Source organism: Aedes albopictus, chromosome 2, assembly GCF_035046485.1.
Source record: "Aedes albopictus strain Foshan chromosome 2, AalbF5, whole genome shotgun sequence".
Taxonomy (NCBI): Eukaryota; Metazoa; Arthropoda; class Insecta; order Diptera; family Culicidae; genus Aedes; species Aedes albopictus.
Window position 1 is genome coordinate 377,706,066 of NC_085137.1, and position 26,370 is coordinate 377,732,435.

A 26,370-nucleotide genomic window follows, 5' to 3' on the forward strand; every position below is an offset into this window, starting at 1 on the left:
CAGCCATTGTGGCGACCATTTTGGGATTCTAACAAGTCTGTCCATAACGACGAAGCATATTTTCACCCCACGCTGCAACTTTTTGTAGATGGGACACACGATACCTTCCATCCATTCCTCCGGTAATACTTCCTCCTCCCAAATCTTGGTAATGACCCAGTGTAGTACTCTCACCAGTGCTTCTCCGCCGTATTTTAGAAGCTCACATGGTAGTTGATCTGCTCCAGCGGCTTTGTTGTTTTTCAACCGGCCAACCTTCTCCTCAATCTCTTCGAGGGCAGGGGTCGGAAGTCTTTCGTCCTCTGCACATACTCTGCACATACTCCTTGATCTGTTACTACACCACCTTCGGTACTTGCAACGTCGCCATTGAGGTGCTCATCGTAATGCTGCCGCCACCTCTCGACCACCTCACGCTTGCTCGTGAGAATATTTCCGTGATGATCTCGGCACATGTCGGCTTGTGGAACAAGCGCCTGTCTGTAACGTGCCTCATTCGCTCTCGTACGGTGTTGCAGCATTCTCGCCCTTGCTGCATTCTTCTCGTTTTTCAACTGTTCACATTCGCCGTCGTTCCAGTCGTTTCTGTGATTCGGAGTCGCGAAGCCTAGTGCTGTAGCTGAGGTACTACCTATGGCGGATCGGATATCCCTCCAGCCATCTTCAAGTGTAGCTGCGCCAAGCTGCTCTTCCGTTGGTAGGGCCACTGCTAACTGCTGCGCGTAGTCTTGAGCCACTTCTACGTTACGCAGCTGCTCGATGTTGAGTCGCGGCGTTCGACTTCGACGCGTGGTGATAATTGTCGAAAGTTTTGAGCGCATGCATACAGCGACTAAGTAGTGATCCGAATCTGTATTCGCACTGCGATATGTGCGGACATTGGTTATATCCGAGAAGAATTTACCGTCGATTAGAACGTGGTCGATTTGGTTTTCTGTTTGATGGTCAGGTGATCTCCAGGTGGCTTTGTGGATATCTTTCCGGGGGAAGAACGTGCTTCGGACTACCATACCACGGGAGGCTGCAAAATTTACGCATCGCTGGCCGTTATCATTCGATACGGCGTGCAGGCTGTTTCACCCGATTACCGGTCTGTACATTTCCTCCCTTCCTACCTGCGCGTTCATGTCGCCGACAACGATTTTCACGTCACGCGGCGAGCAACCATCGTATGTTTGCTCTAACTGCGCGTAGAACGCTTCTTTCTCGTCATCGGGTCTCCCTTCGTGTGAGCAGTGGACGTTGATGATGCTGTAGTTGAAGAAACGGCCCTTAACTCTCAACATGCGCATCCTTGCGTTGATCGGCTGCCACCCGATCACACGTTGTCGCATCTTGCCCAACACTATAAATCCTGTTCCCAGTTCATTGGTGGTGCCACAGCTTTGGTAGAAGGTAGCCGCATCGACACTTTTCCACACTTTCTGTCCAGTCCAACAAAGTTCCTGCAACCCCACGATGTCGATGTGGCGGGGATGTAGTTCGTCGTAAATTATCCTGTCACATCCTGCGAAACCTAGTGACTTGCAATTCCATGTTCCAAATTTCCAATCGTAGTCCTTATTTCGTCGCGTAGGTCTTTGCCGATTGTATCGAGTCGTATTTTCTCCTATGTTATTCGCAATGGGGATTTTTACGGGTGGCTTATTGGGCCTACGCCAACACTCCTGTCTCGCCGGAGGGCCATCGTGCCAGTTCTGTTTAACGTCCCAACCAACACTGAGACGACCACGCTGATGGGGCTACCACCTTGGATCTAGCTGGACGTGGTGCAGCGCTTCTTACTCAGCCGCTGGATGCCTGAACAGACGCTGTTTAAGCCGCACCTCCTTAGTGAGCAAACGCTCGGGTCGTACCTCCTCAAGCTGAAGTCAGAAGGACAACAGTGCCCAGGCTTTACTACCAGCTACGCACACAACTCTTAACTGGCGGTCTTTGTCATCGCTTGACCCGTGGAAGCATGAGGTAGGAACTTGTGAGGACCAGAGCTATGTTGGACGCTCTCCTTATCGACTCACCGTTTTGCAGCCCACCATGTGCAAGACACTGATAAGACAATTGCTTTTGTATGAGCACGAGACTACGTATATGCTCAGGAAGACATGCAAACATTACAAACACTCGAAGTGTACAAGCGTCAGATGCTTAGTAAGCATGTATTAGCATTGCTTAGGACCATCTTTGGCCGAGATGCTTCATGGGTGAGCATGCTGCACTCTACGGCGAACCCATCATCCGGAACGTGGTAAATCTTGGAAGGATGCGTGAGAATTTTGACCAACAACCCTAGAAAACTAGTATTAGCATGAGTTCCGGACGGTAAAAGAAGACTTGGAGGGCAGCCTGCAAGGTGGGCGGATGAGATGAAAACATATCTGGCGAGTGGCGAGCATTGGCGTAACCGACGTTGGAGATTGACAGCCATGAAGTATGTACTCTGGCACAATATTTTAAATTTTCTTCTGTTTTACTGGATATATTAAAAAACTGAGGGCCTAAGATGCAAAGGGGTGTAAGTGACTATTTTGTCGATTTTAAACTGTGCATATTATAAAATTCCTTAGATTTCACCCTTTAAAGGATATTTTTACGATGATTAGAAACATTACAAGAAATCGGAGAAAACAGGGTCCATTCTCAAACACAATACATTTTGTATGGGATAAAAAAATAGTGGGAAACTTCAAACCTCACTTACTCGAAAGTGGGGGCTTGTTACTTTGTTACATTGTTTCTAACCCTCTCATCTTAAGACTGGCAGAGGTAAAGATTTCCCATAAAAAAATATTATGAAATTTTACAATTTTAATACCATTTAATTCCAAAATCTGCAGGTTCAGACATTTGATTAGCACAGAATCACATGGAACGACCCACTAGAGCGCACGCAACCGTCGTCTTCAAATATGTTTTCCACTTTTATCACTAAACTTATCCCGTTTCATATACTATTTGGTATCATCATCATCCTATCCTAAACCCTCCAGACTCACCTCCGAAAATTTGTCTTTCAACTTTCCGCTTGGTGAGCACCAGGCTGATCTGCCTTTCCACTTCACGCAGTTCGGATGGAAAGCGATCCCTGGCATCGCCGCCGCCGTTCGCTCTGGTCCTTACATTGAGCAGACACAGTTTGTCCGGACGGCTGCGAGCTCCCGGTGGGAAAGGCCCATCAGCGACAACGTCGGCGCCGGAACTGTTGCTGCACACGGTACGACCCACGTTGAATCCGAGTCGCTTTCGGGCTGGCGGTTTGGCTGACGACGTTGAGGATGTTGCTTCTGCTGGCGTCGCTGCTACCGATGCGATGGGAAGGGGTATACCAAGTGGAATTGAATTTAATTTTGAGCTTTTCGTGATACACATACACGGCGTGCCCGATGATGACGGTGAAAAAATTTAAAGTGACACAGAAACTTCAAAGCAATTTTTCATTTAAATATACGTTAGTTAGGTGCGCTCATTATGCTCTAAATTCAAATGTTGCTAGCAAAGCTAACCCCATTTTAGTCTGTCAGTTTTTCAGCAAATGTAATTGAATGTCAAAACTTGATCTTCGTTTGTAATTGTTTCCTACCCGGGAAGACCACGTGATGTCTATATCCTATACGGGCTGCTAGATTGATGGACAGATCAAGGCCAAAGAGTGCGACTGCTACTCGAGTTCATATTTGACTCACATCTTCGAATTTTCACACCGTCTTTCCATCACCACGCTTAGATGTCACTCAAAACTCGGCAGAAGAAAATTTACTTACCGCCGCTGGTGGGACGCAGTGCTGAATCAGCTGTCTCGGATCGCACATACTTTAATCTAAAATTGTTCGTTGAACCGTAAGCATATGGCAACTCATCCCGGCGACGAGGATGGCACTCGATGCCGTTGCCGGCGTCGTTCACCGAACCAGTACTATCACCAGTGGCAACGAGGCGAATTTCATAATCCTGTTTCACCGCGTGCACGTTGGTGTGCACAATGAGATCGACTCGGTTACCGTCCGAAAGAGCAACTCGTTCCACCACAAGTGGCTCTACTAAATTTCCATCTAATGCAATCACCGTCAGATTGTGATCCTGTATCTCCAGCCAGCGCTGACAGCGGTTCTGTGAACCGACCGGCCCAGCATACGCCACCCTCAGTCGGTACCGCCGGCGGGGTTGCACTTCCAGGACCATGCTTCTGTTTCCGTTAATCAGGAAGGTTCCGTTCACTTCCGAGATGAGCCAAATCAAATCATCTTGACACTGGCTTGTCAACGGGTGTTGACTTTGTTCGTGGACTGACCGTACCACCAACGCACCAATCAGACCTAGCTTTCGCTCGTCGTTGGAGAAACCGTAGTACAGGTGCGTTCCCACTCGGTTTGCTTGGAATTTGTACTGGAATGTTGTGTAACTGGTAATGGGGCATTGAGATATCCTGGGGGAAGTCAAAAGTTAATGTAATGAGATGGAATTTGTGGCAGTTCCTTGAGAATTAGTTTGAGAAGTTAATGTATTATATTTAGCAGGGAGTCTATAAGTTATGTATGGAAAAATTGTTAGTTTTTGTTGATTTTTGTGGTGGGCTTTTAAAAACTTCAGACAAATCATGGGATGGACTTCCAGAAAAAAAAACTAAACTATTTTAGGAAATTATGGTAGAATGTTTCAGTTAATGTCATAGGGAATTTCAATTACAGCTCATAAAGAAATTATTGTTTTAACTGGAAAATTCTGTAGAACATGTTTGACTTTGTGACAATAGCTTTGAAAGTGTTCCAGTTGTGAAATGTAATTTTCCAACAGGTTTTTTTATTCTGAGAGGAAAAGTAGATGTTGCATGTAACTGTTCCTGATCCATTTGATCATTGCAAGATATAACGACAAATGTAAATCTAATTTAGTTATGAGTACAACTGAAGGATTTGTTATGTATTATTACACGCTTTATTTCATGATTTAGACCGTAAAAGAAACTTTGTATCTAAAACAAAAGACAGGGACACGTTCAATACTTCCAGTGATCTATTCGCTCTTTAAAAGAAGCACTAGACAACGTACTAGCATGCAACGCTGCAACGGGTCATAGAGGTCGTTTTTTTCAGATCAAGATTTTTTGACCCCATTTCAGGTCCTGAACGACTGTACAAAATTTAACCGGGTGTGTAACGATTTTGTACTTAAATTCAACCATTGTAATCATTTGCCATCTGATTGGCTGCAGTTTTAATTAACCGGCATCAGATTGGCTGAAAATGATGTCATATGTTAAAGTTTTCTAGCCATTCACAATCTATTGCGTAGTAGATTAGTAGGGAAGCCTCCGCGCAAGTAATATAAATAGAGGCTTTAGACGCGCAAACGAGATCAGTTTCTGTGCAAACCTTTGGACCTGACGACAACGACCCAACAAGCAGTCTCCACAGTGGATAGCAGTTCCTCTACCTTCGAGATGAACCCTACTGTGCTTGTGTGTCCAGCAACACAGTACTATTCGACGGATGTTGCGCACAGCCTAACCCGAGAGCCACAACTTTTCGAAGCCGACGGCACCTAGCAAAAAGAGTTATTTTATATTTTCCTATATCGAGCTGGTGCCCGTCGAGCAACCTATTGTTTTCTGCCGGCTCAGTGAGATGTGTAATGGATCGAACCGACTGCTCAACAGCAGTCGGTTTTATTGCCAAGCCTAGGAAGATCTCTTCATCTAGTGGTCCCGGACACCGTAGTTCCTGACGCATGCATGAAATTGGTGAAACTACTAGTGTTTGCACGAAGATTAGAATGATTTTACATTTCTAGTATTTGCGCGTCAGTAGGTTATCAAATTGAACAATAGCCTTAAGGAATCAAGTAATGTGCTGAAATGGCCAAAATACATTATGTGTTAACATAGCAAAAGCATGTGATGGTGTGAACACTTAGCGAAGATTAAAGTTTTATGTTTGTGTGTCGATTTTGTTATTTATCATTTGTTTATTTTTCTTTTATTTTTTTTACCTTTTTTTATTTTTTTCAACATAGTGCTTCCAACAATATCTTCTATTGAAAAGTGTTGGGATCGGCCTCACGACTGACCGACAGCAAGCTGGGCAACCTAAATTGGATTCTTGGCATTCCCAATTTGGGAATGGCGCATAAGCTGAGAGTATTAGAACGAAGAATTGTTGGAAACATTTTTGTGATTTTTTTTTATTGGCACACCGGGAGAAAACGTTACAATCAGTCATGCCTACACTTTGCGCATCGCGATTGAAATTTCAATGGAAATTTATATGGGAAAGCTCACTTTTTTGCATTTTTCTTATAAAAAATAAAATTATTCTGAAAGTATTTGACCGATTATGTAAAAGTATAGCCTCAGATGTCCTGAAGAACTTTGCCGAAGACTGCAAAGCGATCCGAGTCTTGTAACAAAAGTTATAACCTACTGATCGCCTGAGTGTGCTTATCTTTTAAACATGTAAAGGAATAACATCAATAACAAAATCTCAATTTTTGGCCTGATTTTCGAAGAGTGTACCTTTTTCACATGCATCGGATCGCTTTCGACAAAGTTTGTCAACACATCCTTGTGCTACACTTTCACATTAGCGGTTATATGGTATAGGACAATTTAGAGCAAATTTCAAGAAAAATACGAACAAGTAAGATTTTCCATGTAAAATCCCTTAAAAAATTTCAATCGCGATGCACAAAATGTAGGATAAACAAATCATGCCCAAATTTTGCACAATTGTTTGGGACCGCGAAAGGCATCTTAAGAACTTTGATCTGATTGAATCAGATCAATTTCAAATTTTCCCACACAACGTTGACTCACCCTAATGCAACGCCCAGTGTCACAGCCGAAAACTTTTCCTGAAAGCTGTGGCGGGAATCGAACCAGCGCTCCTCAGCATGATGCAACTAATAGGCTTACTTTTCGAAAGCTAACGATCACTCTTATCTCTGGTGGCAGGTTTCGTGGTGAGTTTCGTTTCAATTCAACAGAATTGACTTCTTTGGCGGTGTTGAGATAATTCCATATTCGGAATCTGCATGCCAAACTGAGCCGAAATCCAAATTTTCATGAATTTTGGTGCCCGGGAACCTATTTAAAAATCAGTTTGAAGTTTGTATGGGAGCGATTTGTCGAATCACCCCTTGTCGCATTTTGTACTGAACGGAGCTGTCAAGCAGTTGCCCAGCTGTCAAAAGGTGATTTCAAAAAATCTCTTTGAAATTAATATTAGGTACCAAAATAAAGTTCTAAAAATTAATAAAAAAAATCATAGTAGTTCAAAAAAAGGTACTCTTTCGTATAAACTCGAAAAAACCAATACATTTTTCTAAATTTAAAAACCCAATTGAGTGGGTTAGAAGTAAAGAAGTGTAAGTGACAAAAACCCACTTTCGAGTAAATGAGGTTTGAAGTTTTTGACCAATTTTTCTTCCCATACAAAATGTATGGAGCTTCAAAATTAACCCAATTTTCTCTGATTTATTGTAATTTTTCCAATCATCGTAGAAACAATCTTAAAAAAAGTTCCCGAAAGCTTGAAATCTGAATAATTTTATGAAATGTTCAGCTCAAAATCGACAAGGTATTTGGAGTACATTGCTCAAAATTTCTAGAGCTCCGTATTTTAGAAACGTTGAACGGATTTGGATTAAAATGCATCACGCTATTGCCACTGAACAATTAGCGTGATGCTTTTTCATCCAAATCCGTTCAACGGTTCTAAAAAACGGTGCTCTAGAAATTTTAAGCTATGTACTCCAAATACCTTGTCCTTAAAAACATGTTTATGCTTGTCATTACTGCAAGCCGCCTTTCAGTGTAGTCTCACGACCACGAACTGGCTCTTCGTCATCCCCCTGACCACGAAGCCACAAATCTTCGGCAATGTTGCATAGGCCACTGCATTGTTTTGAATTTGTATGGGATTTTAACGTTTCTTGGCCTAGTTGTTTACAAAATTTCTTTAAGAGTGAAAGAGAAGGAAAGAATTTCATGCAGTGTTCTATAGCAATATTGATAGCTAGTACACAGTTTGAGCCCAGTAAGGCTCTAGAGGGCATTCAATAACAAGTGCGTCATTGTGACCTGAGCAGTGTACGCATAATATGGCCACGCAAGCGAAAAATAGGCAACAAAGAAGGCAAGGCAACAACGCTTTGTTTTTTCGTTAGCAGATAATGACATAATCGCTCCCGAGTTTGTTCACAACAAAAACGGTAGGAATATTTATCTCGTTTTATTCAAATCGTGATTTTTGCATTGTTTTACAACAGAAACTCGACACTGAGCATGGCAAGAGTCTTAATTCGACCAAATGCTCATGAATTCGATGATGTGGGTCAAAAATTTCAGCAGAAAAGCCGGAATATCGGGACACGCACGGCAAGTGTTGTTTTATTGCTCTCATCGCCTGACATGCGTTTGTTGCGGAGCGCCTTTGTTACCAACATGCACCGCTTAGGACAAAGCGTTTGTTTTTCGGCGTGATCCGTTTTTCGTACCCCGGTCGTCTCAGATTGCTTTGTCTCGTGATCCCGACACATACACATAATTCAAATACTTTCTGCAAGCGTTTTCCCCAGCCAATCGAAGTCGATACACCAAAATCCGAATTTTCAACTCAAACGTGAAATCTGTGCTGCTATATGTCAGTGAAACCTGGTGCGTATCAGTGGAGAACACTCAGCGGCTGCAGGTCTTCATCAATAGATGCCTGCGGTATATAATTCGTGCATGGTGGCCTCATAATTGAATCTCCAACGTGGGGCTTCATCGTCGATGTCATCAAAAGCCGATAGCGACAGAAATTCGGGAGCGAAAGTGGAGATGAGTCGGCCACACTAATAGAAATACACTAGAACTCCAATGGCGCTGTAGTCACATTTCTTATTTAATTATTTTAATAACTTTGAATACAATAACTTACTATTTTCAAGTGTCCATCTGGTAGAGGACCTTTTGTTATTGTATACAAAATTAACTTGACACTTCTAGTACCGCTGCTGACGCTGTAAGGGCGTGGCAAACTAGATGTTAGTCACACGAACAGTCGCGACATTGGACTTCTGTGGCTAGTTATTCTACTGCCACACTCTACGCAGGGGCTGAAACGAAATCTGCAAGCAAACGTTAAGTTGGAACCCAGCAAGACATCGTAGCAGATGCAGACCCAGAGGCTCATGGCGGCGCAGCCTTAACAACGAAATCAAGCAAGTCAGATAGAATTTTTGAAACCCTGATAGAATTTCTGAAACAGCAAATTCTTGGAGAAATGACTAAAAAATCATCGAAAGATTTACTGAACGAAACATTGAAGGAATGTCTTCAAGAATCTTTCAACAAATTTCGGTATAAATTTTTGAAAGAATTCTCTGAAAAATACTTGCAGTAAATCATGAAGAAACATATAGAGAAAGTCAGATTTTCCGAAAGGAACCCTTTGTGGCTTTTTAAGTAATCATTTGAGAAATATTTGATGAAAATCTTGGAAGAATTTCACCAAAATGCTTTCAGAATTTTGACAGAGGCTCTTGGATGGATAAGTGCTTGGAGGAATACTTGAAGACTTTTTAAAAGTATCTATGGATGATTGTTTGATTATCCAAGAGTAATATCCTTTATAAAGCTAATTATAATAATAATCTAAGAATAAATCGCTTGGAAAGATTTCTGAAGATATTCCTCAAGAAATAACTGACGGTGCAGCCTCGAGAGAATCATCGGAGGAATAACTGATGAATTCGTTGATGGAGTGTTTGACGAATTTCTTGGAGAAATCCATGAAGGATTCTCTAAAGGAATTCCAAAGGAGTCTTTAGGAAATTTTTTGATTAATTCTTCAAGACTATCCTGGGACCAAACCGTGAAGGAATCCTGGAAGTAGTATGAATCATTGGAAAAAAAATAAAAACAATAAATGGAAAAATTTTCAAAGTATCCATGGATCAATTCCTGAAAGAATGACTGTGGGAGTTATTGGAAAAAAATCTGATGAAAACCATAGAAGAATTTTGGAAGCAAGCTTAAGAGGATTTTTCAAGAAATACCTGGAATAATTTTAGAACAATTCCTTGGGGACATTCCTGAAGGAATCATTGGAGGTATTTATTGAAGAATTTCCGAAGGATTACTCGGAAAAAAGTGTAAGAATTGATTTTAAAGAAATTCCTGGAAACAAATCCTTGGAAAAATTTCTGAAATAATCCTTGAAGGAATTCGAGAAAAAGTCCTAGAATTTATGTCAGTGTCGGTCACGGTGTAATTGAAGGTTTTCTTGGAGGACTTCCCGAAGGAGTTCTTGTAGGAATTTCTAAAGAACTGTTTGGAGAAATAGCAGAATGATGCACTCTGGAGGAGCTAAGCGTGATTCCTGGAGGAACTCCAGAGGAAATCTGTTTTTGGAACTTTAAAAGAAAACCGTGAATGTTTGCCTGGAGGATCATCAGCGAGAATTCAAGTGGAAATTATCGAGAAAACGAAAGATATCTAAACTAACCTCTAGAAGAACTACAAGAGAAATACCTAAATTTTGAGATGCAGTACCTCAAAGTAAATACTCCACGGCTTGATATAAGGTACCCCGGGGCAAGTGAGACCTACGCCTGTAATTTTTTCTATTTTTTATTTTTTGAGGGCAAACATTCTTCATAGAAAACATGGGTATCACACCAACGGATACTTTGAATTCAAAAATTGTTATTGTTCTCACCAACTTCCAATTATCATTTTCCAAGATTTTGTAGAGATTATGACAAATGTAATAAAAATCCCAGGATGGGCCAAAACCACGAAACGTCTAAAATCTAGAAATATTTCCCTTAGCAAAAGCGGCGTGCATTGCTCTATAACTAACATCCGTTGAAATGATGCGTTACATTTTTGTTATGCCTTTCTGAATAAGTTATGATTAGATACCCTCTAATAGCCCCTTTGCTTAGTGTTAACCCTAACCTCTACCCAACCTATTGCCCTATCCAGTACTCCTTTTATCCTTGTCATCCACCCCATCTTTTGCGGCTCCGTGGTCGTACGGCCAGGGTCACCAAGCTTTTAGTCGCATCGTGCTGAGGAGCGCGGGTTCGATTCCCGCCGTAGCTGTCAGGAAAAGTTTTCGGCTGTGCCACTGGGCGTTGCATGCTAGTTCGTTGTCTAGTGTCGTGCTTCCTTCAAAGAGCGAAAAGCTCACTGAAAGCATTGAACGTGTCCGTGTGTCTTTAACACTGATCTCCTGCCTCTGTCTTGACGCCTACCATCAATCCCACATAATATCTATCCAATCGTATACATTCCCTCTATTATAGCATTCTATCTCAATAATTATCTACTCCAACCGCTATACTAATATTTACCGCACACTCTATCCTAACCTCTACCGTACTACCTGTGGGCGGTAGTAGTGCCCTATACTGTTTTATAACCTCTGAGCACTACCCCACACACCAAACACTTCAAGAAAACTTTTGCTGTACTTTACCGAACTGATGGATTCAGCAAAATGAAATGCTGAACTTTCAGAAAAACGTTTCTGGTAATCTGTAGAGTTTACTGAACGAATCAGCAAATTGTTTGCTAAAACCATAAGCTTTGCAAAATTCAACAAAATTTGTTTTGAGTGCCTATTAACCTAGGTAACAAGTCCTTGTAAGCCAGTAGTGTGGCAGATGAACAGATCAATGCTACCTGTTTTAATTAGTAATTACATACATAGAAAATTTTACGAGTCACATACTCACTTACATTGGAACGCCGTCCATAAATGGGGTTCGCTTCTGCGTCTGCCCGGTCCAATGCAGCGCAATGCTTCGCCCCGGGATGCGATTTTCCACGTCAATCACGAGAAAATCGTTCTTGCATACCTCCAACGCCGGTCCGGTGTGCTGCCCGTTGACAAGAAAATAGTGACTTTCGAGCTGCCTGTTGATTTTACCAGATCCGTCGTCGCCGGTCGCTGCTCCGTTTTCATTGCTAATTATATTTTTATGGTCCACTCTGTAATTAAAGAAGCTGAACGCATTATATTTCGCGTACAAAACAGCAATCGAACCCAACCGACGACGGACGGCGACGGGGGTAGACGCAACAACAGTGAGTTTCGTGCCCCCTTTTTGATCCATCTTTAATTAGCCGACCATAAAATCCTTGAAGCTGCCATCTGAACAGCAACAAACGATTAAGCCATTCGAAAAACCCCGAATTTCTGATCCCGTCACGGAGCGCGGAACGCAGCATGTAGCGAGATACTTACAGTAGAAACTTGGGCAGCGAGAATTTTTCTATAACCAGCCGGTAGCGACAGATCCGGGGCCAATCGGCCCGGTTGCATGGGCGTTTGCACGGACTATAAACAGCTTCTGTAAATAATGAATAACCATAATAATAAGAGCATTAATCAAAACGACCAGGTCGTGGGAACATAATAGGTATTTAGTCGGCAACGGAAATTGCCAATGCTATACAGGGGATACTCAAAATAACTGGGATAGGTAGAATTTTCACTTTTCAAAACATGTTCAACTCGCTGTAACTTTTCGAATAGGGCATTAAATATTCTCAAATTTTTACTGTAAGTTCATCAGCTAGTTGTGTATCAGTGGTCAAAATTTGGAAAAGATCGAGCCATTCTACACTAAGTTATAAAGGTTCTAGAAAAAGGTATAATTATCCGATTGCCAACTTTGAGCTGTTATATCTCCGGATTCAATGAATCGAATGCAATGAAATTTTGATCATTTATGACTTATATAATGAGCTATCAAAAACTTTTGACTAAACTTAAAATTCTTTACACGAAAGAAAATAATTACGATTGGATTATTTTTATAATAAACCATCAATGTATCCAAAACTTCATCATCGTTTCAAAATTCGAGATAGTAATTATAATTCATTTAAATTGCCTCTAATTGACTTCAATATGAATATGGTTTGAAAGGATGTAACAAAATAACTGGCACTAAGTTGAAAAAGTAATGGGATACATATGAAAAATAGATAAATTTACCTTAAAAACATAGAATAAATGAAATCGCTATAACTTTTTTTTCTTATTAATAATTTCAAATTCAGTAAACTGTTTTTCAAAGTTCATTATATTAGTCATAAATGATCAAAACTTTATTGCATTCGGTTCATTGAATCCGGAGATATTACAGCTCAAAGTTGGCAATCGGATAATTATACCTTTTTCTAGAACCTTTATAACTTCGTGTAGAATGGCTTGATCTTTTCTGAATTTTGACCACTGTTACACAACTAGTTGATGAACTTACAGTAAAAATTTGAGAATATTTGATGCCCTATTCGAAAAGTTACAGCGAGTTGAACATGTTTTGAAAAGTGAAAATTTTACCTATCCCAGTTATTTTGAGTATCCCCTGTATAAGTACGTGTTTCCGTCGTTATATGATTATTAAATATGCACCTAATAACGAATACATGCATTAAATGTATGAATGAATTATGTATTTCAACTCTGTTTATACTCTTTCTGACGTTGCATGCCAACTTCAATGGTACAAGTGATTGATCAGTGCTTCAACTGTTACTAACAGACAATATGCTATGCCAATTGTCTATTAGTACAGCTATTATTGCTGTAATGGTAAGCATATTCTGTGGCACATTCATTTATATTGATATATAGTATTATTTGATTTAGTTGTTTTTACTAATCACTAAGATTGCGTAGTCCATCCCTTTCTAAGCCGTTACAACAGTATGTTAGGTCTAAATCAATGTAAAATTTGGTACACACGTTCATTTAGGATCGAATAATCCATAAATGCACGGTGTCAAAATCTCGATTATTATCGAACTTTCATGTACCTCTGATTTTTCTTCGAAAATGATTAGCATTCGGGCTATATATTCAAAGACTATAGGTGGGATAGTGAGTGTACAGAAATCTACCGCGAGAAATCCGCGGCGTTCAAAGAGTTTCGGAAACGCGGTTCGGTCGAAAACTTTCAGCGGTACGCTTTCCTTGAAAGCAAGTTCAAGAACTTGATCAAGGCGAAGAAAAGCGGTTACTGGCGTCGGTTCGTCGAGGGTTTGTCGCGCGAGACTTCGATGAGAACTCTTTGGAACGTCGGAAGAAGAATGCGTAACGCGTCGTCGGTTAACGAGGATCGAGAAAGCTCTCCTCGATGGATCCTCAAGTTCGCAAAAAAAGTTTGTCCAGATTCCGTGCCCGTTGAGCGAATAATTCGTGATGTTTCTGAAGATAGGGACGACATGGATAGGCCTTTTTCAATGGTTGAATTCTCACTTGCTCTTCTTTCATGTAACAATTCCGCTCCAGGAATGGATCGAATCAAGTTCAACTTGCTTAGAAACCTCCCCGACGTCGCTAAGAGGCGCTTGTTGAACTTGTTCAATCAGTTCCTGGATAACAACATCGTTCCGGATGATTGGAGACAAGTGAGGGTGATAGCTGTTCAAAAACCCGGGAAACCCGCGTCGGATCATAATTCGTACCGTCCAATCGCGATGTTGTCTTGTCTACGGAAGCTGTTGGAGAAGATGATTCTCTTTCGACTGGACAAATGGGTTGAATCGAATGGCATGTTGTCAGACACACAGTTTGGTTTCCGCAGAGGCAAAGGTACGAACGACTGTCTTGCGTTGCTTTCTTCAGAAATTCAGCTTGCCTTTGCTCAAAAGCAGCAAATGGGCTCAGTGTTTCTGGATAATAAGGGTGCTTTTGATTCAGTTTGTGTCGATGTTCTTTCCGACAAACTACACGACTGTGGCCTTTCGCTAATTCTTAACAACTTTTTGTATAATTTGCTGTTTAAGAAGCTGATGAGTTTCGCTCATGGTGACTTGACAGTTTCACGAATTAGCTACATGGGCCTCCCCCAGGGTTCATGTCTAAGCCCCCTTCTCTACAACTTTTATGTTAGAGACATAGATGATTGTCTCATGGAAAACTGCACGTTAAGGCAGCTTGCGGATGACTGTGTTGTCTCTGTAACGGGATCAATAGCAGTCGATCTGCAAGGACCACTACAGGATACTTTGGACAATTTGTCTACTTGGGCTCTCAAGCTGCGAACTATTACCGGAACATGGTGGGGAGCACATCCGGAAGATCTGATCAGGCTGTACCAAACAACCATTCTGTCGGTTTTAGAATACGGTAGTTTTTGTTTTCAATCCGCGGCGAAAACACACTTGCTGAAGCTTCAACGGGTTCAGTACCGTTGCCTTCGGATCGCATTAGGTTGCATGAACTCGACTCACACAATGAGTTTAGAGGTACTTGCTGGTGTACAGCCTCTGACAGACCGCTTTGCGGAGTTGTCGTTCCGGTTCCTCATCCGATGCGAGGTTGTGAATCCGTTAGTCATAGAAAACTTCGAAAAGCTGCTCGAACAGAATCCCCAAATTCGTTTTATGAGTGTGTACTACTGGTACATGACGCTGGAGGTAAGCCCATCTCCGGTTAACACCAATCGTGACAACTTCTCAGACTTCGAAAGCTCCTCTGTGGATTTTGATCTCTCTATGAAGGATGAGATCACCGGTATACCGGAATCTTTTCGTTCCATAGGTATTCCACAAATTTTTGCAAGTAAGTTCGGGCATGTTAGCGGGGCCAGACAGTTCTTCACAGATGGTTCCAAAACCGATGATTTGACTGGATTCGGTGTCTACAACGAATTTCATAGCGCCACCTTTATGCTTCAAAAGCCATGTTCGGTATATATTGCTGAGCTAGCGGCTATATACTACACCTTAGAGTACATTCGCACTCTCCCACCTGAGCACTATTTCATTTTTACCGACAGTCTAAGCTCTCTGAAGGCTGTTCGGTCAATGAAACCGATGAAGCACTCAGCGTACTTCCTGAAAGGAATACGCCAAGTCTTGAGTACTTTGTTCAAACGCTCATACATCATCACCATAGCTTGGGTCCCTTCACATTGCTCAATTCCGGGCAATGAGAAAGCGGACTCTCTGGCTAAGGTGGGCGCTAGCGAAGGCGATATTTATGAGCGTCAAATCGCCTTCGACGAATTTTTTGAATTGGCCCGTCAGGAGACCTTGATCAGCTGGCAACACAAATGGAGAGATGGAGAGATGGGTAGATGGTTGCACTCCATCATTCCACAGGTGTCGAAGAAGCCATGGTTCAAAGGGTTGGATTTGAGCCGCGATTTCATTCGTGTAATGTGTCGGTTGATGTCCAACCACTATTTGTTGAATGCACATACCTTCCGTGTTGGGCTCTCAGAAAGCAATCTCTGTGGCGTGGCTTACCAGGATATCGAACATGTCGTGTGGGGATGCAATGAGTATCGTGAGGTCAGAACTGAGCTGCATGAAATTCTCCGGGTCCGAGGAAAACAACAGAAACCCGTTAGAGAAGTGTTGGCAGGACTTGATTTGGAATACATGAACCTGATTTACCAGTTTTTGAAACGTGTTGATGTCAGAGTTTGATGTAGTACGTTCCTTGTTTTCGTTGTCTGCCTTTTGGTTTTGTTGTTCGCCCCTGTCTGTCGTCACCCCCTTCCGTTTGTCTTCTTCTTGTCGTTGTCTACCGATAAAGTCCTTTCTTTTTAGTTCCATTACAGATATGGACAATTGTCCCATCAATGTTTTAGTGTAAGTTAGCAAATAATTTAGTTTTGAACCCATAAATCCCCCCTTCCCAATTTTATTTTATTTTTTTTAATCCTTAACCTCGAAACAGCTGCGAGTACTTCGGCTACCCAAACTAACATAGTTTTAAGGCAGTAATAAATTGTAAAATGTATAACCATTGTACAAAAAAAAAGCAAAAGATTTCGGCTCAGTTATGCCCATGTGGCGCCCGAGCCTGGAAGTAAAATAATAAGTAAAAAAAAAATATTTCATCGGCGAAAAATTTCCCATACATTTTGTATGGGACGATTTTTGGCTAATACAGTATTTATTGAATTTTAGTATGGAACATATCCAAAAACTCATCTAAATTAAAATTTCCCCGATGGAATATTTTCAAACTTTCCATTTATGCAAAATGGCCCAAATAGTGACATTCTGTGAAGAAAAAATCGAGGAAATGAAAGTTCGATAATAATTGACAGTTAACATCGAGCGCCATACCGGAATTCCAGCGTAGCGAGAAAAAAGTGAACGTTTTACCCGAAAAATACAATCCCACGCAAGGAGTCTTGGCTAGAAAAATACGCCTAAACTAATGCCTAATGAACCGATACCATAGTGGAACAAAATTGACCCTTTCGCACCCGACGTTTTATGTTTAAAGAAAACATTTTTGATTTGTTGATTTAGATCGAGCCCTGAAGAAGGTCCCAACAAGGGCCGAAACGTTGGCGAAGATTTAAAAGAATCAACGCAAGGTTTAATTGACTGTATTGCCGGAAAATGTCTTCGGATAATAATTGAAATTTTGACACCGTGAAATGCTTCAACTTTAAATTTAACAATGATAAAGCATTATTGAAATTGACCTAATTTACCCCTTCCAGGGGGTGATATTGGACCAAACACTGAAACTCAAATAGTGGAAAACATCGCTTACAGATAGAAAAATTAATATATAGAAACTTTCGCACAGCTGATCAGTGTCTAGTCAGTATAAAACAACATCACAGACAAACAAACGTGAAAGCTTAACCACATTTATTGTCAATGATCAATAAATATAATTCCAACTAGCATTTTCCAAAACCGAAAGCAGTATTCTTTATCATCAGACACTGATATATGTGCATTTTTAATTTTGCACAAATCTTATTTATCTTCAAAACTTTACACGGAATTATTCATAAAATAACATACTCTCAGTTGTTTTAATTCACATTTTTAGGGCTCTCGTACTGATAAGATAGCATTTATCAGCCCCAAAGTCATTAATTTAAACAAATAAGTTTTCCACACAAAACAGCATACACAACCAGGTCTCCAGAGAGCCTAGTGGTTAAGGCTATGGATCGACAATCCGGGGACGACGGGTTCGATTCCCGTTCCGGTCGGGAAAATTTGCTCGACTTCCTTGGCATATAGTGTACAAATTCATGCAATGGCAGGCAAAGAAAGCCCTTCAATTAATAACTGTGGAAGTGCTCTAAGAACACTAAGTTGAAGTTCCAATGCAAACGTCGAGCCATAAAGAAGAAAAAGAAGAAGCATACACAACCAAGAAAACTACCGTAGACATTACAAAAAGAACTGGCAAAATCTTGTATATACTACAATAGACATCTCTGATTCTGATTTAATCTCGGAATCATTCTGATTACTCTGATTCAATCTCGGAAAAAAATCCTTTAGGAATCTCCAAACGTATTCCAGGAGGAATGTCGAGAAGAATGCCTGAAGGAATCCCGTAAGGAATCTCTGTAGGAATTTCGGGAGGAGTTGCTAGAGGAATCCCGGAAAGCTGTACATACTGAAAAAAAAACCCTGATGAAATATCTTTAAGCATCTCAGAAAATTCTCAAATCTCAAAAGAACTACGGAAGAATCTTTGAAGGAGCTCCCTGAGAAAACCCAGAAGAAACTCCTGTAGGAATCCTGAAATAGTTTTCTTGAGAAATTACGGCAGGAATTCCTGAAGGAATCTCTGATGGAACTCTTAGGGGATTCCCGGAACTCTTGGGGGAATCCTAGATGGAGTTCTAGGAGGAATCCGGGAAATACATCCTGGACGTATCTCAGTTAGAATAGTTTCGAGGATTCAGAGAGAACTTCTGACGGAATCCTACACTGATCCTGAAATAATCTCCAAAAGAGCTACCTCAGGGACCTCAGAAGGACTCCTGGAGAAATTTTGGATGATATTTCTGGAGAGATCACGAAAACAATTCCTGAAGAAATTCCGAAAGGAATTCCTGGAATAATTCCGGAATAAATTTCTGGGAAAACCTCAGGTGAAACTCCTGGAGAAATTTCACCAGCACATCATTAATTAGCACACTTCTCGGAACGCACTAACTCTCATTTTCAATAAAGTCAACTACGCATGGAAAGTCGACAAAATCGAAAAGTCAAAAACTAACAAAATCCTCCCATAGCATCCGCTGCGTGCAGTATCCTTTAACTCCATCTACTTGAAATTCACATTAAGATCTGAAACTTTTCTAAATACAAGTGAATTCCATAAGTAGAGATACCAAAAATTACTATTGGTACTATTGAAATGGATCAATCGAAATAATTACCAGAATTCAAAGGTATCGAAATTGCAGTCGAAACTTTCTACTCCTGAGTACCCAACAATTAAATTCAACTGTTTGGTTTCCTAAGGGAAGCTCCATGATACACAACGAACTATGGTGTTTGTTTGAAGGGTATGACCATCAGTTCTATAGCTGCTTTCGAAAGTAGGAATAGTGGATGTATTGCCGAGACATTTCCATTTTGAAAATATCAACTGTACCGACTCAATAACATATGACGCGTAATGGTGTCATGAACGAACTTCAGCCACGCTAGAATTTCGAAAATTCGTCATCGCATGCCCTTTCTAATCTTACTTGCTACAATCTATAAAAATTTCTACCACCGACCGCCTCCGGTGCGGAACCATCACTCACCGGTTAATTTATGTTGGCATAGATCTTGCCATAAGCCATCCTAATTAGCAACCAAATCGTGGCCTATCATCGCCATCCCAGCGCCAGCGCGTCAGGAAAGCACACTACAATCGACGACTACTACGTCCCATGTGCGTACGGGCAAACGACAAATCAGAACCTCCCCCATATCGCGTATTAGTTTTGCGAAATCGAATCATGTGTGAACCAAGATCTTACAACGAGATTCTCGCTCTTTTTTTTCGGCGTCAGCTTCCCGCAATCCTTATGCGTGTTCGGAGATAAGCTACATAATTCTACGATTTACCTTAATCAATCTTGGGTGAGGCTCATTCGTCACCCCTTCTGTTTCACATATTTGTTCGAGTATTTTTTTTTTGTCTTTTCATGTCATATCACCTTGAACGGAAAGGAACGGTCATCCTGGCGTAAAACGAAAATGATACAAAACGATTGGGTTTCATGCGAGGAAAGCGTGCTCTGTAGTCTGAGAAACTCTAGATTGGTTTGGTTATTGTTTGATTTTAAATGCATCTGAAGAATTTTTTGTAGAATATTTTTTGCACTCAAATCTTATATCGATGTTTGTCTACTTCCATTGGTCAGCTCATCCAATTGAAATGCCTTGGGTCTTTAAACAATGTTTCTTATTATGACCAAAGTTTTCTGTTCCTATAGAAAGAAAATATTCTACCATAGACTGGTTCCGAACGTTTTTATTTTAGAATCTTCTACTATTTTGATATACAAACGATATATACCGTTTGTATATCAAAATACTAGAAGATTCTAAAATAAAAACGTTCGGAACGTTTAGAACGTTTAGAAAACAAATAAATATTATAATAATTTCAAAAAAGGAATTATCTTAAAACTATAAAAAAAACTATTCAAAACATAATTTTATTTTTAATTTTTTTTTTCTTGTTTTTAACATTTTTTTACTTTTTTTTTTCTTTTTTTATGGCTTAAGTATTATAATATTTAAACTTATCAGTCCTTTTCTCTATGACCACTTACACAGTTTTTTTTTCGGAGAACCAGCTTTCCCAATTTTTCATTTTTTGAATTTCTATAACATGTGACTTTTGCTTTTCAAATTTTTGTTTATGTAAGCAAAAGGAAAACGGAAACCAGTTCATGAAAAAAATTAATAAAATCGAGTAACACTTGTGATCAAATTGTAAGATATGAAAATGCAATTTTACAACTGAGCGATTCCAAGCAACAGCATCAAAATTAAGGAAAATTTTTAATTCATGATTTTCTATTGAACTGAAACTTTGCACAGTTTTTCAGTTCCATCTAAATCGCCATTTTTCGATATCAAATTTTTATTTAGAGCCACGACTAACTTTTCAAAAGGGTGTATGTGAAAATGGTTCAAAAATATTCAAAAATATGCACAGCAAAAACGGATTGTTCGATTGTTATGAATTTTTCAGCAAAGTTAGATAGCTAAATGGTGATTTCTAAGAAAATATACACTGTGAAAAAAAATCTATTTTATCATTGAAAAACATCATTTTTGTCACAAAAACTCAAATATCTCAAAACCCTATCTTTTTACCAACTTGAATTTTTTAGGGAAAACGGTCCATTGTATTAGCAATCTACCATAAAAATTTGGTGATGGTAAACTAATAAACAAAAAAGTTATAACATTTCAAAAATTTCACAATTTTTACATTTAGTAAAAAAAATTTTTCTGTGTAAACTATTTCGGCCGGGAATCGCGATTTGATGCTGATTTTATTGTTCAGCAAAGTTAGATAACTAAATGGCGATTCCTAAGAAAATATACACTGTGAAAAAAATCTTTTTTAAAATTTAAAAGTATCATTTTTGTCACAAAAACTCAAATATCTCAAAACCCTATCTTTTTACCAACGTAATTTTTTAGAGAAAACGGTCCATTGTATTAGCAATCTACCATGAAAATAAACAAAAAAGTTATGACAATTCAAACATTTCACAATTTTCACATTTAGTAATAATTTTTTTTAGTGTAAATTATTTCGGCCGGAAATTGAAGTTTGATGCTGATTTTATTGTTAATGGCCTTGCGTGAGTAAAACAAGTTGTTTTTATTATATATTATATATACATATAATATAATATACTATGTACCGTAATGTTCCGATTTTATCACGCCCTCCGCGCATTAGTCGTTTATTCATTAATTTGCTGTTACATTTGAGGACAAGTGTTTTCCCTCTTCTTCAAGATGAATGTTGAAAGCGTGTTTTGCAACGTTAAAAATATTGAAATGGGTATAGATGTTGAAGAATATTACAGGGCATTTTTGAAAAGGGGCGTAATTAAATTGTTTAAACAGATGTCGCTGATGGCAATTTCTCAGTTGTTGTCGTTTTCGAACTTCCTGCGCCCTGCTTTACCGATGATATACAGATGGCTCGTTTGTCAAATTCTAGACGGCAGGACGTGCAAATGCGTAATTTTGTACACAATGTGGACATTTGGGCATAACCAGTCTCTTTCAGTTTATCTATGGTGCTTTCGGTGAGATTTCGTAACTCTTTTGAACATTTTTTTTTCATCAAACGGTCTACAAGAGAGCGTTGAGTTGAAGACCTTTGAGAAAGCGACTGTTCATCTTGTTCGTTAGATTATAATAAACAAAATCACTTATTAATTTTAACTTACTTGTTTGGTGTTGGTGGCTGAAGAAAAAAAATACTATACAATTTTTAATATTCATAGCGGTAGTATTTTTTTGTTTTTTTCGTGAGCATTGTCAGGTATGTATACAGACAAACAAACGTAACACTGGCGAAATTTTCATTGACCACGCCTTCAACGATCATTTTGAATCTTGGTTGTGGCTTTCATAACAAGAAGAGCGCCCATCGTTTTTCTTTGCGTTTGACGTTTCACACTAGCGCCTTCTGATGACGATATTGCACAACGCAGTGTTTCGTGAAACATTTCCACCAGGTGGTGATAGTGTGATCTGGGCGATGAATTTTCACTAAAATTGTTCTAGGCGTTTCGTCTGTTTGTCTGTGCTATGTACCTCTTATGCATTTGTTGTTGTTGAAGTTACTCGCATTCTTCCGATCATAAAGTCTGTTCTCTACACACTTAATTTTGATTACCGAGTTCGGTAATTTTTTGACGAGATTAAAACTGCTGAGCACCGAACTCGTTCAGCAAAAATGCATTGTTTACCTTTTCCATACGATTTTGACAGTTGTTTTACTGAGCCTCAGTAAAATCGATTACCGAAACTTCCGAGATCGTACTGCTGTTATAATCTCGTCAAAAAAGTACCGAACAGGCAATTCAGAAATAAGTGTGTAAGAGGGATTTTTTTTGCGGATAAACTAGACGTATACGCGTATAAAAAAACTTTTATTATACAGCTTTTGTCTTAAAAATAAATTCAATTCCATTTTTCTTATAATCAACAGCTTTTCAACACTATCAAGGGATTTTTTCACCAGTCACGTACAATAAAAAGTATGACAATCTCAATATTTTTGATCGCAACACTGGATCGCGTCTAAGTTTCAAATAGATACTATAGTAATTACGAATAATCAAACTAAAGTATCATGAAAACAACTTGTTTAATTCAGGCGGTAGCCTTTACAATAAAATCAGCATCAAAATATAATTCTCGAAATAATTTACACAGAAAAAAAATTTTTTTTGTTACTAAATGTAAAAATTGTGAAATGTTTGAAATGTCATAACTTTTTGCCTTTCTCGTACACTAAGTGTACTGGAAAGGCTATATGTTCACTCCAAAAACGACTTTTTGATAGAAGGCCCGGAGGGTCGAGTCACATATACCAATCAACTCAGCTCGACGAATTGAGGTGATGTCTGTGTGTGTGTATGTATGTATGTGTGTGTGTATGTGTGTGTACAAAAAAATCACTTTTTGGCAGTAAACCTCAACCGATTTTAATGACCGATGCTTCATTCGACGCGGAATCTGGTCCCATTGTTTCCTATTGAAAATGGTTCGAATCGGTCCAGCCGTTCCGGAGTTATGGCCATTTAGGTGTTCCGGACCGGTACCCCTGGAAGGAACCAGATATGAAAATGCTACAAACCCATGCATGCGACACATCAAACCGCGGCTTTTTCGATAATCTGATCAACGGTAAGCAAGAAAATAGTCTCAGACCATATCTGAACCGGTAGTGTCCCGGAACCGGCTCCGAGTGTCCCGCCGGAAGTGGTCAAATATTAAAATGCTACAATTCCATGCAGCCGACATATCAAATAGCGGCTTTTTCATTAACCTGATGAACGGTTAGTATAAAAATAGTCTCAGACCATATCTGAACCGGTAGTGTCCCGGAACCGGTTCAGGGTGTCCCGCCGGAAGTGGTCAAATATAAAAGTGTACCACACTCATGCATGCGACCCAGTGCTGGGAATGGTAACAGTAGTTTGCTTGAATTTGATGAATGCATCGCTGGCTCTTCATATGCGGGAGTAATTTTTTTGAATCAATATAGTAGGCGATCTAAAAATATGCTACAGTAGCAGATTCAACGCGGGAGCTCCAAATGAGTTTCATTGAAATTCATTTGTCGTACTAGCGTTCTTCATTAGGACCATCGTCTATACCCGAAGCACAGTTGTATTCTCCAATGACACGCTCACGAAAGCCCGTATGTGCCTTGCAGCATCGTTACACCCATGGTTACACCTCGTAGGCGTCATCCGTGATTCAGCAGGAGGAAACCTCGGAGCAGATTATCTCGTTCCATTATTGAAGTGATCGTTGTACGCCGCCGCACCGCACCACACCGATGTAAAAGTGTGAAACGACGCGAATCGTCTTCCGGTTCCATAAGCTCTCAAGAATAAAATATAGTATATGCATGATGGTGCACTGGTGAAGTCAGTTTTTGGTTATAATGCCGTTCCAAAAAACATTGGTATTTCGGCCGCTGAAGGCCAGGCAGCGTAAAAACCCCTCGCCAATCAACGTGCCGTTCCTCAAAAAAGTTAGGTACCACCATTAAAAAATCGCACCTTAAGTAGATGTCCTCTTGTTTTAATACAATCTTTGTAAAATAGTTAGCGTTGTTCTTAATTGCTTGAGAAGTCGCAAGCCAATGCCCGACGATTTCGGCACATAGATCCTACACTCAAATACCGTTTCTCAAGAGGTCCGCCCCGTATGTCCATCCGATTCTTCCAGCAATAATCCTCACCATTAATGTATCGATTATCCAATATTCTCATCCCCGAGAGCCCTATCGATTCATCAAGCGAAGGTCTACCCAACTTTGTCATCAAATCATCCTAAAGCCTTGTCTCCAAGCTTAAACCGTTTAGAGAATCCCGTTAGAACAGCGACATAGCGATCTACTGTAGCAAACTACCGTAGCAACATAGGGTTTCTAATGAAATTCAACAAACTAGGCTACCGTAGCGGACGGTTTTACATTCATAACCATGGGTAGCTGTGATTTGAATAGTTTTGACTCCGCCGAATGAACTTCGCGATTTTTCCCAGCACTGTGCGACACATCAAATAGCGGCTTTTTCGATAAGCTGATGAACGGTTAGTAGGAAAATAGTCTCATACCATACCTGAACCGGTAGTGTCCCGGAATCGGTTCCGGATTTCATTTTAGCCGGAAATGGCCAAATATTAAAATGGACCAAACCCGTGCATGCGACACATCAAACCGCGGCTTTTTCTATAACCTGATGAACGGTTAGCAAGAGTATATGCTCAGACCACATTAGAGACCGGTAGTCTTGCATAACCAGCATTAGGTGCTTCGCTGGAACTACAAAAGTGAACCAAATCAATAGAAGCGATATATATCTGTAAAGTCTTGACAAAACTAAAGCGATCTCATCAAATTACACATTTCTGATCCCTGAGTTGTAAATATACAGTAGTATGGGTCAACGATGTATGGGAAAATAAAAATTTAATCGCATCAACTCCGAAAAAAAATGTTCCTATCGATTGAGCCGCAACATGTTTTATTCGATAGGGAATAGGTTGTAGTTGAACGCTATTGAATTTGGTTTGGATATTTCAAGCAATTTCAGAAATATTTGAAAAAGTTTGCGAGCTATTTACCACAAAATAAATACTTCTCATTCCTACGTTCCCATTTTCCACGAACACTTATCGGGGACCCTAAAATAATTCACCTGAGCTGTGAATTTAACTCGCATTGTTTTAGATTGACAAAGTTGTAGCGAAAACCATGTTCTACTGTAGCCCAACAGTATATGTAGTAAATTTAAGTTGCATATTCAACGGAGTGGTTATAAAGATCTATTTTAAGCTCGAAGAGTAGTGAATATATTGTACACCTTTTGATGTAGCATTTTTTAAGCGTGTGCGTTGTAACTGGTAAGGGAGCGATCATAAATCACGTCAAATTTTTAGGTGTATCTGCAAAATGTGATGATTCCGATACATGTTTTGGAGATACAATGCAAAAAATTTGATTGCAAGGGGAAAAGTGGTTGAAAAAGGACAATTTTTATGTAACGTAATTTGAGAACGTCCCAAACACATTAGTACATTTAATGGGTCGTGTGCTGCATACATCTCGGCGATTAACTTACCGCTTACCTGGTTCTAATTAGTACACAAAGAAAAAATTCTACTCAGTGGCTGCGATTCGACTCAGAAATCGAAAAATCGATTATTTTTCTTACTCGTTTTAGCTAAAAGTGGCACAACCCGTTGCCAATGAGCAGGCTTGATAATCCTCCTCGAAATCAAAAGAGTTTGGCAACATGCTCTAGAGCGGTGGTTTGCTTTTGCCTCGTCGCGAGGGAGCGAACGAACCCCAAACAGAGAGGCAATAAAAA

At 40.0% G+C, this 26,370-nt stretch overlaps 1 protein-coding gene across 2 annotated transcripts in view; it reads right to left on the minus strand.

Annotated features, from left to right (window-relative positions):
* LOC109422899 (uncharacterized) overlaps positions 1-26,370 on the minus strand; it is a 49,638-nt gene that overhangs the window by 8,351 nt on the left and 14,917 nt on the right. The window contains exons 2-5 of one of the 2 annotated variants that reach the window (XM_062853019.1): positions 12,231-12,336; positions 11,723-11,974; positions 3,759-4,420; positions 2,994-3,293 (exon numbers count right to left, since the gene is read on the minus strand). In XM_062853019.1, coding sequence (XP_062709003.1) covers positions 2,994-3,293; positions 3,759-4,420; positions 11,723-11,974; positions 12,231-12,336 — 1,320 coding nt within the window. Of the gene's footprint in view, positions 1-2,993; positions 3,297-3,758; positions 4,421-11,722; positions 11,975-12,230; positions 12,337-26,370 lie in introns of both variants that reach the window. The other variant, XM_062853018.1, reaches the window with a different exon arrangement.